General features: G+C 36.3%; 1 protein-coding gene across 1 annotated transcript in view; it reads left to right on the plus strand.

The window, feature by feature from the left end:
• Positions 1 to 14,790, plus strand: part of BNC2 (basonuclin zinc finger protein 2) — a gene marked incomplete at both ends in the record, with an annotated part of 333,419 nt that overhangs the window by 101,580 nt on the left and 217,049 nt on the right. Inside the window, one exon of the mRNA XM_079548483.1 lies at positions 1 to 125. This exon is cut by the window's left edge and continues 76 nt beyond it. Within this exon, the coding sequence (XP_079404609.1) occupies positions 1 to 125 (125 nt within the window). The remainder of the gene's footprint in view (positions 126 to 14,790) is intronic.

Consider the following 14,790-nt stretch of genomic DNA (forward strand, 5'->3'; position numbering starts at 1 on the left):
CTTTAAGAGACTCCTGCACTGACAACTCCATGCAGTTCGGAACAAGAACGGCAGCGACCGACTCTGGTTTCATGGGGACATGGCAGAACACTGACACTAACCTCCTGTTCAGAATGTCCCAACAGGTATGTGACTTTCGTTTATTTTAAACATGGCATTTTTTGTATTTTTTTTTTTCCTCTTTCTTTCCACGTTTCATTTTTGTTTCATTCATCACTACATAGTTAGCCTCTGAACTGTCATAACTATGTCATTGGAATGTGCATGGTTACTTCACTGCTTCCCTAAGGGCTCCTTTTTAAAAGAGGAAAGGATATATTAAAGCTTTAAGTAAAAGCAAAGCGTTTGTTTTAAAGTTCTCAAACAGGGCTTTGCTCCCTGCAAGACTGTTTTTCTTTTCTTTGTTAGCTCTTTTTTTGTTTCAGTGTTATCCCCCTCACGCTCCCTCCGTCCCACAAATAAAAGTATCTGCTATCCCAGCAAAACTCTTTTCTTTCTTGCCGAGTACGTAAGCCCCCCAAACCGAACTGACAGGGAATCTGGGGGGCCCCTCCGAGCAGCGTAATTGACTTCACGTGGCGGAGCGCTGCTCGGAGCTCCGGAGCGGAGCGCGCTGCGGCCGCAGCCGCCGGAGGAGGCAGCTCCGGGTCCCGCTCCGCTCCCTCGCTCCTGCCCGCTCCCTCTCCCTCTCTCCCCCTTCCTGCGGAGCTGTGCCTTGGCGTCTTCCCCAGAGCTGCTCCTTCACCGGGGGCCGCGTTTAAGGCAGCTTGGTATGCTGGTTCTGACGGGAAAGCTAAAATGTTACTGCAAGGCCAGTAATAACTGATAATTAATCACAGGAGCCAGTGTCTCTGTACCATGCACTTGGTGATACGCGCCCTGTGTGTTACAGCTAATCTTGCACAATCGCTTGGCTCTTCTGGGTGAATAAAAGGAAAAAAAAAAAAAAAGGTGGGGGGGGAGGGAGGAGGACGACAAAAAACAAACAAACAAACAACAAAAAAAAGCAAACAAAAAAAACCAAAACGGCAAGGGAGAAACTTTCAGTTTGCCCGGGGCTCAGGCAGAAGAGGCAAGGAGGGAAGTTCAACCTGGAGGGTTTAGCAGGGTGACTCCTTAACAGGGGACACTTTGCCTTTCTGAAAAGTAGTTTCCAATTATGGTCTGACACTGACTGATAATAAATGAAATATTGTTTTAGCCGAAAGAGGAGCTGGTAAATGATTTGTGTATTTAAATTAGACTTTTATTTAATGTTGGACATCAGATTAATGAACTCATTTACCTGAGAGGCGTTCCAGCATGTGAGGAGAGAGAAAGTAATTGGGCTTTTGTAGTTTGCAGTGACAAAGCATGCCTGACTACTGGCCGTAAAACAGTAATTTAATTTAAAAAAAAATTTAAAAAAAATTAGAAAACTTTAAGGCCAAGAAAGACTCCAAGCAGATAGTTAATAACCAATAGCAGTTGTCTGTGGAACACAGTTTAAGCTGTATAGCTCTGGATAGGATAAAGGCATTTGAATAGGAAATATTTTGATATATCCTGTAGAGGGACCCTGATTACTGCTGATACAGTACGCTGGTATAGAATGTCATCAGCATAAGGCAAATAAGCAACGCCGTTCTCTTTCTCAATCTTGAAAGTAAAAAAAAGTTCATTCCTGGTAGAGATGCACATTTCAAAAAAAAGCTTCTTGGCACTAAGAAGTGCGAATTGCTACTGCAGCGCTCGCAGGGCTTGTCAGCTGTGTGTGTCTGTGATACACAGCCTTTCTGGTTGTATGGGTGTTGAGCAACAGAGTGGAAAGCAGTTATTCAAATCGCTTGCTGTATTCTTTTATTAAGAAGTGAGATTAAATTTTTGGGGTGGAGAAAAGGTTCTTTCCATTTCAGCCACAAAAGAGTTAACACAACTAGATCCAGATAACGATCAATTGATAAATGACGATTGAACCACATAGACAGCATTAGACTGCCAGTTTAGTATTAGACCTTTTTCAACCGATTTAGCCTCTGTTGTCTCTGGAATGTTAGGAAATGTTCGACATGACAAAGAAAGGAAACAAAACTAAATAAAGAGCATCACTCTATGTGTGTGTGTGTGGGGGGGTGCCTGATAATTTAGGACAACCAGCTCATTAGATCAAACCAAACATTCATGCACGTAAGCCAGGCTGTTTGGGCTTTGTTCTCTTTTTGGAAAATAATGTTTTAAATGTGCCAATCCTTGTGCGTTTTCTGAATTTTGTACAGTGCTGAACGTGCGTGGTCATGCTGTGTTCTGTAGGAAAGGGGAGAAGTAACGTGCTAAATGACTAAACGTGTGGTAGGTGCTATATCAGTGTGTATTCTTCCGTTGCAGTACACACGGTAGCACTGCAAAAGTGGTGATTTTGAGCAGGTTTATTTCTTAAAAGTCCGTTCTTAACGCGTTTGGGTTCTGTGTTAATCTCCTTGTCATATTTTGTTTGTTTATCATGTGCTAAACATACTCAGTCCAAATATGCTTTCATCATGCTCTTAAGAGGAGGGTAAGTTCTTTTGCTATATGCATTTATCTCCTCTTTACAGATAATATTTTGTCTTATATTTCTGGTTAATGCTCTTACAACGTATTATCTTGTGCAGGCTACAAGCACAGACTGTGTGCAAGTGTAGCTGCAAATTTGTGTCTAAGTGCCAATCGTTCTTTCTAAATCACTGAAATTTTGACTATTGATTTCTGTTACCTATTTTCCTCTATTTGTTTGATAATTATATTCGATCCATCTTCTGGAAATGTAAGTATTTTTAATTTTTTTCCTTTATTCTTTAAGAAGAATTGTTTTCGGGATTACAAATAGCATGATGTTATTAAATGTACGTAACTTGCAGGCAAAGTTTGGCATGGTTTGAAAGAACTGCTTAATGAAACTTTTCCAGCCATACATAGTAATGCTAGAGACATTTCTTCTTCAAAGTTCGAAGTATAATGCTGGCTTTCTCCATGTTTTCTTAGAAGCAAACAAACTCTCAGCTCCATCAGTTTTCCCTGTAGTTGTAATTTAATATCAGGCGGTTTTTTTAGTACAAAGATTGAACCATGGCAAGAAAAAAGATTCAGAACAAAACAAAACCTTGCGATTACTCCCCGTTCTTATCCTTTAACTCACACTGCACAGCTCTCTGCATACTATAAGAATGAATATCCTCAGAATGAAAGGAATCTACTTCATCGTTGCAGGGAAACATATATTTGTTAGAAATTTTAGAATATATTGTATAGGGCTGAGACATTAATAGCAAGTATGTGAGTATTTATTTTTAAATTCTTGAGAGAACAGGAGTGCAGGAAAATGGCATCTCCACATTCCAGAGCAAATATAGCTCTTGGAGGAGTGATAGGAGAAGAGCAATAGACTCCTAAATTACCTGTCAGAAGTTTATGACGTGGCCACTTGACTGCATTGTTTTGCCTATGCACCTTTTTTCAATATAAAGGAGTGCGGTGCGCTTGGAAGAGGTCATCCCATTCTGTATACAGAAGAATGTCTGATAACCTCGGAGGGCATAAATCTTAACTTTTAAAAAGGAGTGCTTCTTTGGGTCACTTTGATCAGTGACAGGTCGAGAATGAGCAGAAACCCTCGGCTTCTCTTCCATGCTCATCTGGTTAAGTCCAGGGCACACACTGCCCACACTGGTTCTGGCAAGGAGCTGCTAATGACAGAAAAGAAGACCTGGATGTGATTGATTAAAAAAGACAGGCTTTTATAATTTTCTGCTTTCATAAATGTTTTGTGCATTTCTCAGAGTAAGCAATGCTGTCTTTCTTCTCCCAGTTATCTTAAGGGCTGTGATGTTCTAAAATACTTTCTAAGTAAGTGATCTCGGAAATGCGACCATAGGAGAAAACCACAGTGACACAAAATTTCAGAGCTGCGTACCTTTTTCTTGAGAAAGAAGTATGCTTAATCCATTTCAAATAAAAAGGTGATAGCCTTTCCAGAAGCCTTTTTTTTTTTTATTCTCAATGTGAGAGTGAAAAAGCAGTATATCAGAGTTATAAATGGATCTGTGCGTCATTATATAGTAATTTAGGATTCACTCAATGATGTAACAAAATTAACAACATAATTTCATTGTGTAACTGTATCTTATTAAAGAACAACTGTCTGACATTCTCTTACAGTTGCTTTATTTAACTTCATGCAAATGTTATTAGTAGTGACATTTCTCTATTGTACATTAGATTCTCTCATTAGCATGATGTGTTAGTTATCACCAGAGAAATCACTTCTAGATAGGTGAGGGGGAAACCAAGAAAACTAAAAATTAAACCAATGATGTATATTAATATAGACGCGTCTGTTCATGAGAGATATGGTACAGCAAATTCAACTTCTTTTTCTTGCACAGATGCATGCTTATTCTAATGAAAACGAAATAATACTTATAATTTGTGTAGTATGCATTGATGCTGCTGGAAATATTACATTGCATGCAGTGTGCACTGCCTATTTTAGCTGTGCTTGTATTCTACAATCTGATAGTTCCTAACGTTGATGTAGACGTAAGCACATAAAATGTTTATTCAACCTGTATTTAAAGATAGGAGTGTAGCGTAATGTCTAATGGATTGAAGGGAAAAGCTGCTTAAATTTCCTGGGTTGATAGTTATAAAGATTGTATGTAATTTTGCCATTTATTATGTAATTAAATGCTTTACTGTAGCATATAACTATTCTTTTTTATATAGGTGTACATGAAAAAAAAGATCAAACATAACAGAACAGCAGACTACAACACCATACACTGATTTATTGTGAACATTTGGGGAGGAAGTTTAATGCTGGTAAAACACATTTTGTCATTTACAGTAGTCAGCAATCACCTTTGTCAGTGATCATCAACAAACATAATCTGTTTATTCAATACGTATATTTCTCATCACACTATTTTAAAGATAAGCTGACCCCAGTATTTTTTGTTGTTGTTCATGAATGAGTTGATGTGCAAGTACAAATTCAGATGCTTAATCAGGTTGCATAGGCTTATTTCAGGTATCTGCTTTAATTTTGATGGGTATTTTGGCAAAGCACAATTTAGTGCTGTAATAGTTCATTTCCCCTTAGCAAATGAATAGTATTTGCATCGAGAATTTTGTGGTGCTTCTGATGTGCCTCAGAAGAGAGGCATTAGAAATTACTGTACATGACAAAAGCACGGGATGTTTTCTGTGGCATATGGAGCTAAACACACAAGGACATGCAGAAGTATCGCCATGGCTGTGTGTGTGGTACATGGTTAAAAGGAAAAGAATTCCTCTCAGACGTTCTTTTACTGTATTCGTTATTTCCAGGAGAACTAAGACACAGCAAAATGCTTCCAGCTTCTGTCTCTTGCGCATTATACACATACGGTGTTTGAACATATTTGTGCTGTTGTGTCTTTTAGTTGATGATGTGCTAAAAACGCTGTTAGATCTTTGCTTAACTTTGAGATGTGCATGCACAAAACTGTGAAGTCTGGGTGAAGCTTTGAAGCTTATATTAAAGCACACACACAGATATATTGTGCAATAAGCACCAATGCTTGATGTTTTTAAATGTATAGTTTTTCTGCGTTCTACTTTTTTTAGTTTGTATTTTAGTAGTTACTTTTTCATCTATAGTTTTATGTGGATTTGATTAATGTAGTGACAGAACAGATTTGGTATATAACAGCAGCAGAGTCTCTTGCTCTTATGTCAGGGTTAAGAGCCAAGGCAAATCTTCCCTAGCTAATTAGATGCTGAGTAAGGCATCTCAGTGAAGTTGGGGCAAAAGTGAATGGGTCACAGCTGAGGCAAGATTGCAGGGACTGTAGTGATAGTGAAAGCATTCACATTTGCCAGGTCGTTGTGACACTGCACTGATTGCAAAGGAACTGATACAGAACTACTGTCATAAAGTACAATCAGAAACAAAAGCTTTAAAGAGCTTTTACTTTTTACTAGAAGTGCTCAAAGCGTATGCTGTGTCCAGCTTTCTTTGCTCAGTTATTCTTGTGAAACAGTAGTGCTTGTGCATGTGTGAAAGGATTTGCCTTGTAGACTGATGGTTCTTTGCAGTTGAGAATTTGCAGACTTGGGGTTCCTAGTATGCCCAGGAGGGGATAAATGATACTGTCTCCAAAAAGAGAAGGCTGAAATACGGGAGAGGGAAAAGTAAAGCTGCATCATTGCCGACTCTTAATTTTTTAGTTCAGAAAGAGAAACATCAATGCAGCTTTTTCCTATAATTCAGGGAACAGAGTCACAAAATTTCAGCATCTAGATTAACTATAAGTTAAGGGTTTTAATTTTCGCCTAGCTAGTCTGTGGGTGGGGATAATCTTAAAAAGCAGTTTTATTTAATGATGGTCTGTTTGCTTATTTACAGTTTTTAAGTGATGCAAAATGCATACTTTAGCTAAACATCAGCCTGTCTAACAGCTATCCAAAACAGGAGACTGTTGTCTGACTGTATGTCAGACTGTGGATAAGCATCTGTTGCTTTGTTGCGGCTCATCCCACTCATTATAGTAATGCCCTAATGCCTCCTTTCCCTTACTGAAATATTTGACAACGGTTTTCTCAATGATTTTCCGTCACTGACAGAGAAAACAGTGCAAGTTGTACGGCAGTTGTTTTGTCATAGACATTTTGTCTTAGAGAGGCCATCTCTTCGGGGGGGAGGGGGGGAAGGGGGGCTGGGGAGTCATCTCAGAATTGCTTTGATCAGTGTGAACTTGCCAACAATGTACCATTGATGCCATTCTGACTCTCTTGGGAAGCCATTGCATCCCCATCCTCTACCGATGATGCGTATCTGTGCACTTGGGCAAAGGAAAGACAAGAGCGTCATCTGCCACTTACAGAGCACTGGAGTTCAGAAGAGAAAATGACACGATTACGAGCCTGCTATTCCTTCCCGTGTGCAACGCAGAAGCCAGCAAGCGTTTCTTAGAAAGTGAATAATAAGTGATGCTGTAGGAGGCTTTATGGAAACTAAGAAAAACTGTTCTGGTGTTGTCATTAAAGCTGAAATGTGCTGTCACTGGCAGGTAAACTTACTGTGATGTTTGAGATGATGTTTATCTGGAAATGGACAACAACACAAATATCTCAGTGGAGATTAGTACTGAAGTCTGTGAATATTGGAATATGCCACTCATAGAAGAATTTGAGAGTTGTAGTAAATGCCTGTTTTTTGTGATACATCCTGTGACTGGTGCTGAAAAAAGCTTTAATTGCTGTAATTTTTCTCAATAATTTTGAAAAGGTGAAGACAAAAGTGAGACAGAATTGATGAACACATTTTGTGTTGTGGCTGTTCTTTTTAAACTTTATTTAACCAGAATTCCAGAGAAGAAAATAGGCTGCCTGGCTCCCTGCGTACGTGTATTTGCTCCATGATCTCTGTGGTGTATTTCCTAAAGATTGGTGGCTATACAATTGAATACTTCTGGCTTTGAACAGGTTGAATGAAAATGTCATACAATGTAATTCTTTTGAGATGAACAATTCAACATTTGGAGAGTGCCAGTGAGAGGAAAGCAGAATATAAAAGCTCATATCCTCTCTGTGATCCAAGTGTATATTTTCCATTCATGTCATTGGAGGCCCTGTCATGCATCAAGGACAGCATATAGTTCAGGTACAGAATTACAGATAGTAGTGTATTAGCCTTCAGAGTGAGCTGTAACTGGGAGCTCAATTCTGTAAGCCTTCTGTATGCGTGTAGCTTTTATGAAACTAAACGTACAGGTATTTTACAAGACAAGATTCTACAGCTGTAAGGAAAGTTGCTCTTGTGTGTTTTAATCTTTTCTATTATTTAGGCTCCAAGGAGATGAACATCATAAAAAAAATAAAAAAATAAAAAAGTTTGACATTGCACTTTCTTAAAGAATTCTAAACCTGCCTTACTGTTTTATCACAGAAATTGAAATGGGTTCTCTGTACAGGTCTCTGGTTGTCAAACCTTTGAGGCAATATAGACCTGTGCATGATTTTATGTATAAATTCCTGGAAGCTCATGGATTAACTTGGAAGCCAAGCAAAATTATGGTTGCTTGTAGTTTGCCTCTGAAATTTAGAAAGTGTAAAGTAACATGAAATTGAATTAGAGGAGAAATATTTACAAGAATCCTTGCTAAATGAAACTGCCAACTTTTCAATAGCTTAAGCAGCAACACAGTCAGAGAAAAAGTATGTTCATCATTAGGGTAGTATTTTGGAAATAATTCTCATTTACATTAAAAATTGGCTTTCCAAAGTTTACTGTCTTGTTTTCCCAGTAAGAAAAATATCAAGAACCAAACAATTCAGAAGATTTATTGTCAGATCTTTTAATGCAGATTCATTTCCTTTTAGTATATTCATTGTCACTTGCCTGCACAGAGTACAAGACACTTTGTACTGTACTGCAGTTTTATTGCTGCTTTCAGAGGGATGTCTTGTGAGATGTTACAGCTTCTACGGAAGTACAACAGCAAAATGTCATTTTATGATAGATCATTATTGATATCCTTTATTTATTTATGCCTTTCCTCATTTTTCTCTCCTTGCTGTTTCTCTTGCTCTTTATATATATATATATATATATATATAAACTAGTTTTAAAAAAACAAAAAAGAAAAAAAACCTCTTCTTGGTAGTAATTCAGTAATAAAAGCAGTCTTGATGATAAGGGATCATAGGAAGAGATGAGGGGCAGAGAAGAGAGGCATTCTTTCCAAGGGTGGCTGAACGTAGCTGCTGACATGCACCTACATTCGGTGTTTTGTATTTCAGTGTGCCTGTATGCAAGAGTATGATAAGAATGTGTGATGCTTTGGCTTACCAAATGAATGATGCTGAAAAGTATCTCAGTTTGATCTTTGCGTTGTGCTCTCTCTTAACCAAGACATTGCTATAATTTAAAAAACAGTTCTCAGTATATTTGTATTCCAATATCTCAAGTATGATCTTTGTATTCATCTGACAAAATAATAAAAATCAAGTAAAATGAGGAAATAAAATTCCTAATATGATTAAGCACTTTTTTTTTCCAGCAGAATTAGTAGCAAAAAATAATCAGTTTTTACTTACAGTTATGATCTAGAACTTAAATTTTATGACAACCTGTAAAATAGCTTTCACAATCATACAGTCTTAGAATTGGTACCAACTGCATTTCTGAGTAGTAGATATATAGTAGGTATAGGTATATAAGTATAGGAGCTTTCACAGTTTCTGTCATAACTTTCAGTGGCTGTTTTTTCTCTGAGCAGTTTGATAAGAATATCTGAAATAGATATCTTAGGGAGGAGGGAGGTACAAGCTAATGAAGAGTATGCAAGGAAAAAATAATTACTTCCAGCTGGCTTTTTATAATAAAGCTACTATTAAAATGAGGAGGTCCATTAGCAAGACTTTAATTATATATTTTCTTACATTTCTAAATAAACATCATAGTCTTTAGAAAAATAACCCTTTAATGAGTTAAGCGTGACAGCCATCGCTCTAGCCAGGGTGAAGTATAAAGAAGTACCAACTCATCTACCCTGCTTTAATGCCCCACAGCAGTTGACATTGCTGGAATGCCTCCTGCAGCTGGTGGCATATGACTGTCATTTGCAGGCAGGATATGCGGAGAGTTTACACAATGGAAGCATTCATGAAAGTGTTCCTCATCTGGGACTCCTGCAAGCTCTCATTTTATTGACCCTGTCAGAATTTAACTGGTAGGCTGTCAAATTATGTGTTGCTTTATCTAATATTAGTTTTTCTTTTAAATTAGAATGCGCAAAAGATGAGGTTGTGGAAATCAGGTGCAGAAAAGAAAAACATCTTCCATTTTACTGTTTCTAAATCAAGAAAAACTAATAGGTGTTCAAGAACTTTATCATTTGTAGTACAAATTGCAAGGATTCAATTTCTTGTTCAAGATTAAATAGTGTGATTTATTTAGAGAGATTTTTCAGTTTCTTTTTTTTTTTTTTTTTTGACATTCAAAGCCTTAAACAAAAATGCATTTTCTAAATTACCATATCCCTCAAGTGTAACTGTATACAAACAGTTTTATAAAACAGCTCTCTCTTTAATTGCTGGTGTCCTTAAAGATAGCAGGAGAGGTGCTGTTCTACACAGGCTTCCCCAAAAAGAGCTTTATTCATAACCTCTCTTGTGTCTTCATGGAGAAAGCCACAGAGAAATTTCTGATGCTCAGTGGTTTTTATAATGATCTGCAAACAATATAATAATCTGAAAGTTGATTGATGATTGTAAATATGTTCTTTATATCACAGATTGACTACTTACTAATTCAACAGTGTTGAGGCATGACCTCTCCAAAGCCATAATTTGCATTAAAAAAAGTGTATGCACAGCTTAGTTGATAGCAGAGAGAAAACTGGCTACAGCAGCAGACAGCATACCAAAACATTGGCTTCATGCAAATGGAGCACACTGCAAGAAGTGCACCTTACACAGTCTGGTACTCTTTTTAACAGATTCTCCTATCCACCAGTAATTGCTAATGTAACACTAAAGTTCAGTTCAGAAAGGGGAGAGAAAGGGCATAAGAAACAATGATCAGAATGTTTTGAGAAAAATAGATTTTAATCTTCATTCTGCTAGAAACCAAGTCCCTCAACTCTCCAACATGTTTTTGTTCCTGAACGTAAAGAAAGGTATAGCATCTGTCCGTGTGACAGGAGATCTCATTGCCATAGATTTTACTTAGTACATTTGCCATCGTTCTTCTCCTTTTAAAAAAATATTGGTTAGAATAGTGATAGCTGAATAGTAAACACTGCCTATCTAGAGAAATGTATATTTGCTTGTATAATGCTTGCCGTGTGCCATTTATAATTCCCCTTTTCTTCCCACTTCAGTTCTATCTTTATATTCTCTTTGGAGTACAAAGTAAGTCAATTTAAATGTGAAAGGCAAAAAAATTAAAACAGAGTATTATTGCACTGTTTTGCAAAATCCCCTGAAATGTCCCTTGAAAACCTACTGAAATACTGGATTTTCTGTACAGGTATAAAGAAGAAGGACAATGGAAGCATTTAAATTCACTTAGAATTGTGTATTGGTTGTTGGATTCTTATTTTTTTCACATTTTAAGGTAGAATTCTGAAGACGTTGTGATCCCTTGAATATTTAAAAATACAGTGAGTTGAATTAACCTTAATATTAAATTTGTACTTAGCAAATAAAAAATAAGTATTTTACAAGAACTTGATAAATGTAGAAACTCTTATAACAAGTGAATATTTGTTGCAAGGAAAATGCTGCCTCTCCAGTTTTGACATTGCACACATTGCAAGGTGGCAGTTTAAGCTTCCCTTTCTGTAAAAACTCAGGAAAATACATATTAGTATATTTTCTGGTTAATGAGGCTAGCTTCATTAGTGTCTTTCGAGTCTGATTGTCTAAGGAGAGATGTAAAAGCTAGGTTTTAGAGCAAGATAAGAACATAAAAAAAGTATCAACAACATTAAAAACTTCCTGATAAACATCAAACTTACCTGACAGTTGATTTAAGAGAATGTAAATTTATTTTTTCCATTGTCAAGTGCTGTTAGAGTAAGTCAACCTTTAAGTATACATATGCGTCTATATATATGTATGTTAGCATATATATAGGTCAAAAACAAGGTATCTCAAAATATTCCACTTACAGAAAAGATTCCAGTGAAAAAACAATTATTTACAACACTAGAAAATTTTAATTTCAAGTGCATGGCCCAATACTCACTGAAATCAATAAAAGCGTGATCTCTAATCACAAAACTGGTCTGGGGGCTTTTCTTACAGACTCCTTAGGAAGAGATAATTCTTACTTCACTCATTTTGTGAAGGAGCAGAGCAAGAGTACATATAAAGTGAAGAAATAATTGGAAAAGCAAAATTTCAGGAAGTGTTTATAATGTTAGAGCTTTAGTTACAAATTAATAGACATATTAGTTACAAAATAAATAGACATATGGCCTCTAAAATCTTAGATTTTTGATCATTTTAATTAAATATTTAAAAGATACTGTGTAGTATGTTAGCTGTTAAAAAATACCAACAACGCAATGACAACAGTGACTCAGGCAAGATAGTGGCAGGCATTATTTTACTTTGAAATGTAATTTTAGTTTTTCACAATTGTGTTTTTTCCATTGATCTTTATCTTCATTAATGTAATCTTACAGAATGCAATGAAATTAAGTGATCAGAAAGTCCAGTGATATTAAAAAGTAAAACAGCATCACAGTTCCCAAGCGAAAGCTAACCCTACTTTAAACATCTTTAGTTAGTATTTAAGCATATTTTGCATGAAAGTTGCTTAGATATTAAATTTTGTTTTTCTATTATCCTTCTTTTGCTTTTTACTAATGTTGGGAAGCTAAGAGTAGGGTGTGAAAATGTTTCTGCATATACAGTGCATATGCAGTTTTGTAATTGCAAAGTTGAAATTTGGTTTTCCCAAAATAGACCTATGGAATAATGTTTTCTATGATTTATCAGTTTACAGTTTTAAAGGCTTTTTAAAATAATACTGAGATCAAATAAAACTTTTCTAGTATGTAAAGTACATGAAGTATGGTAATACATGAAGTGCATGAAGGAAAGTTACAGGCATGAGACTGATCTAAATGTTTATTAATTTTTTTTTCTTATTATTTTCTGAGCCTCTCCCTTCCATGCCACATCCCCATCCCTTCTAAAATTCAAAGTGGTCAGGTGTGGGGTTTTGATTCTATCCACTAACTTACATATGCATGTTTATACACCCACAGACTGTAAAAAGAAAGCTGAGTAAATGTGGCTTCAGGGGAAAGAAAGGAGTGGTGGGCGCAGATACCAGCTGGAGCTTGATGCGTGTGTTCTCTTCTGTGGCACCATTTTGTTGTTGATGTGGGAATGTAGCTAAACAGTGACTACAGATGCTTCTCTAAATAGGAATCCACATAAATTCCAGCTGTGAACTTGTGATTCATCCTTCCTTGCAGAAAAGATAGGTTTCCATATGTCCCATTATGTTCCATATTTGATTTTTATCACACACTGTGTGCCAGTCTAAATCTCGTCTACTTGCTTTTTATGCATCCTGTAAACCTTTCTGTCATCCCTCCCCTCTTTGAATTAGGCTCATAATGCACCTCAGCCTCCCTGCAAAAAAAAAAAAAAAATCCTCATTAAAATAATAGAGAATCCCATGAATAATTTTTTAATGAATCAAGTATATGAATAATATATCTGTGTAACCTCCCTAGCACATAATCTGGACATATATACAGAAAATCATACTAGAAACATTAGAAGTATTTCTCTTGTTGCTACCTCTACTAAAATATCTGTGTTCTTAATATTTTTATCTTAAAAATACCTGTATCTTAACTTACCTACTCTAAATGGATTTTTGTGATTTTATCTTTAATCTTCTCAGGTACTTAGTGTACATAGCTTCTCTATATATTTTTAAGAATGTAATTCATTGATCAAAAGATAAATACTCTCATTTTGAATTATGAATACTCTTCACCGTTACACCATTTCTGCTCCGAGACTGACAGAAAACAATTGCAAAACTGTCCCTGTTTTCATGATGTTAATTATCTTATTAATTATCATTAAATTTTTGCTCTTTTTTGGTTTCTTTTTTTGTTTGTTTGTTTGTTTGTTTGTTTTGTTTGTTGGTTTGGTTTTTGATTTTTACATTATCTTATCTGTTATATTGTCTAGATTGGAATTCAGGATATTTTTCTTCTGCTACCGTAAGTGTAGATATAGAAAATGATGTCTAGAAAGGTAGACAATCTTGGCCTCTGGAGTGTATGAAAATACAGAGTTAAGGGCATTTAAAAAACAAAGCAAAGATTTTCCAAAGGTTGACTGAATTGTGCTATAGGCTTTTGAGTTGGCTTATTATCATACAATTATAAGAGACCTGGTCCCTAACTCCTAACTGAAGTAAACTATGGCTGCTGGTCAGCTCTGTTGGAAACGTAGCGTAGCTAAAGCTTTGCACTAAGTTTTATGTATGATAGATGCCGCTGACTGTCATGAGACTACTCAAAACATGAGGCAGACGTGAGCATTGCATTAGACAGCTGTGGTCTACAAAGTAACTGTCTTAGGATAAAATCTCAGAGGTTGCTATAATTATTGAAGTAATGATGAAAGTACTAAATTTGGTCATTGGCTTTTGCAAGTTAATGAAGCTAATGCTTCTGTTTCCAGCACAAATTTAAAATGGCAGATCAGGAGTAGGATGAACACTTGTGGTCTTTCAAAGTGAAATTGCAGTGCAGATGATGCAGCAGAAGACCAAAGAAAAGTAGTACAGTAATACAGTTCTTTGAAACAGGGTTTATCAAAGCAAAGATTGACATCCACAATAAGAAAGAATCACTTGGCTGCGTGCAGAATTATGTACAGAATTAGTCTTCAGTGTTTTTTAGTTCTGTGTTGGGAGTGGATGGGGAACCTAGTGAAAATAAGACTATTCAGAACTGAAATTCTCCAGGCATGTCAGATACCAACATTGTACCAACATTTTTCAACAGAACAGCTAGTTAATTTGTTTGCATTTTAAATTGAAGATCATCATGTTACAGATTTCTGTGGGAACAAAAAGGGATTGCATCTAGTAAAATGATGGGTAACTGGGGCCTGTTCTCAGCAATGTCAGCGGTACAATTGAGTTGAATCACTGGTCACTGTCAAATTCCAATCAAAATGCAGATAAGTTTAGAATAAACATAATAAGGTGTTGGTGTGTTTCCAGAACTGTGTGGATGACTT

This window comes from Tetrao urogallus (genome assembly GCF_951394365.1).
Source record: "Tetrao urogallus genome assembly, chromosome: Z".
NCBI classification, from domain to species: Eukaryota; Metazoa; Chordata; class Aves; order Galliformes; family Phasianidae; genus Tetrao; species Tetrao urogallus.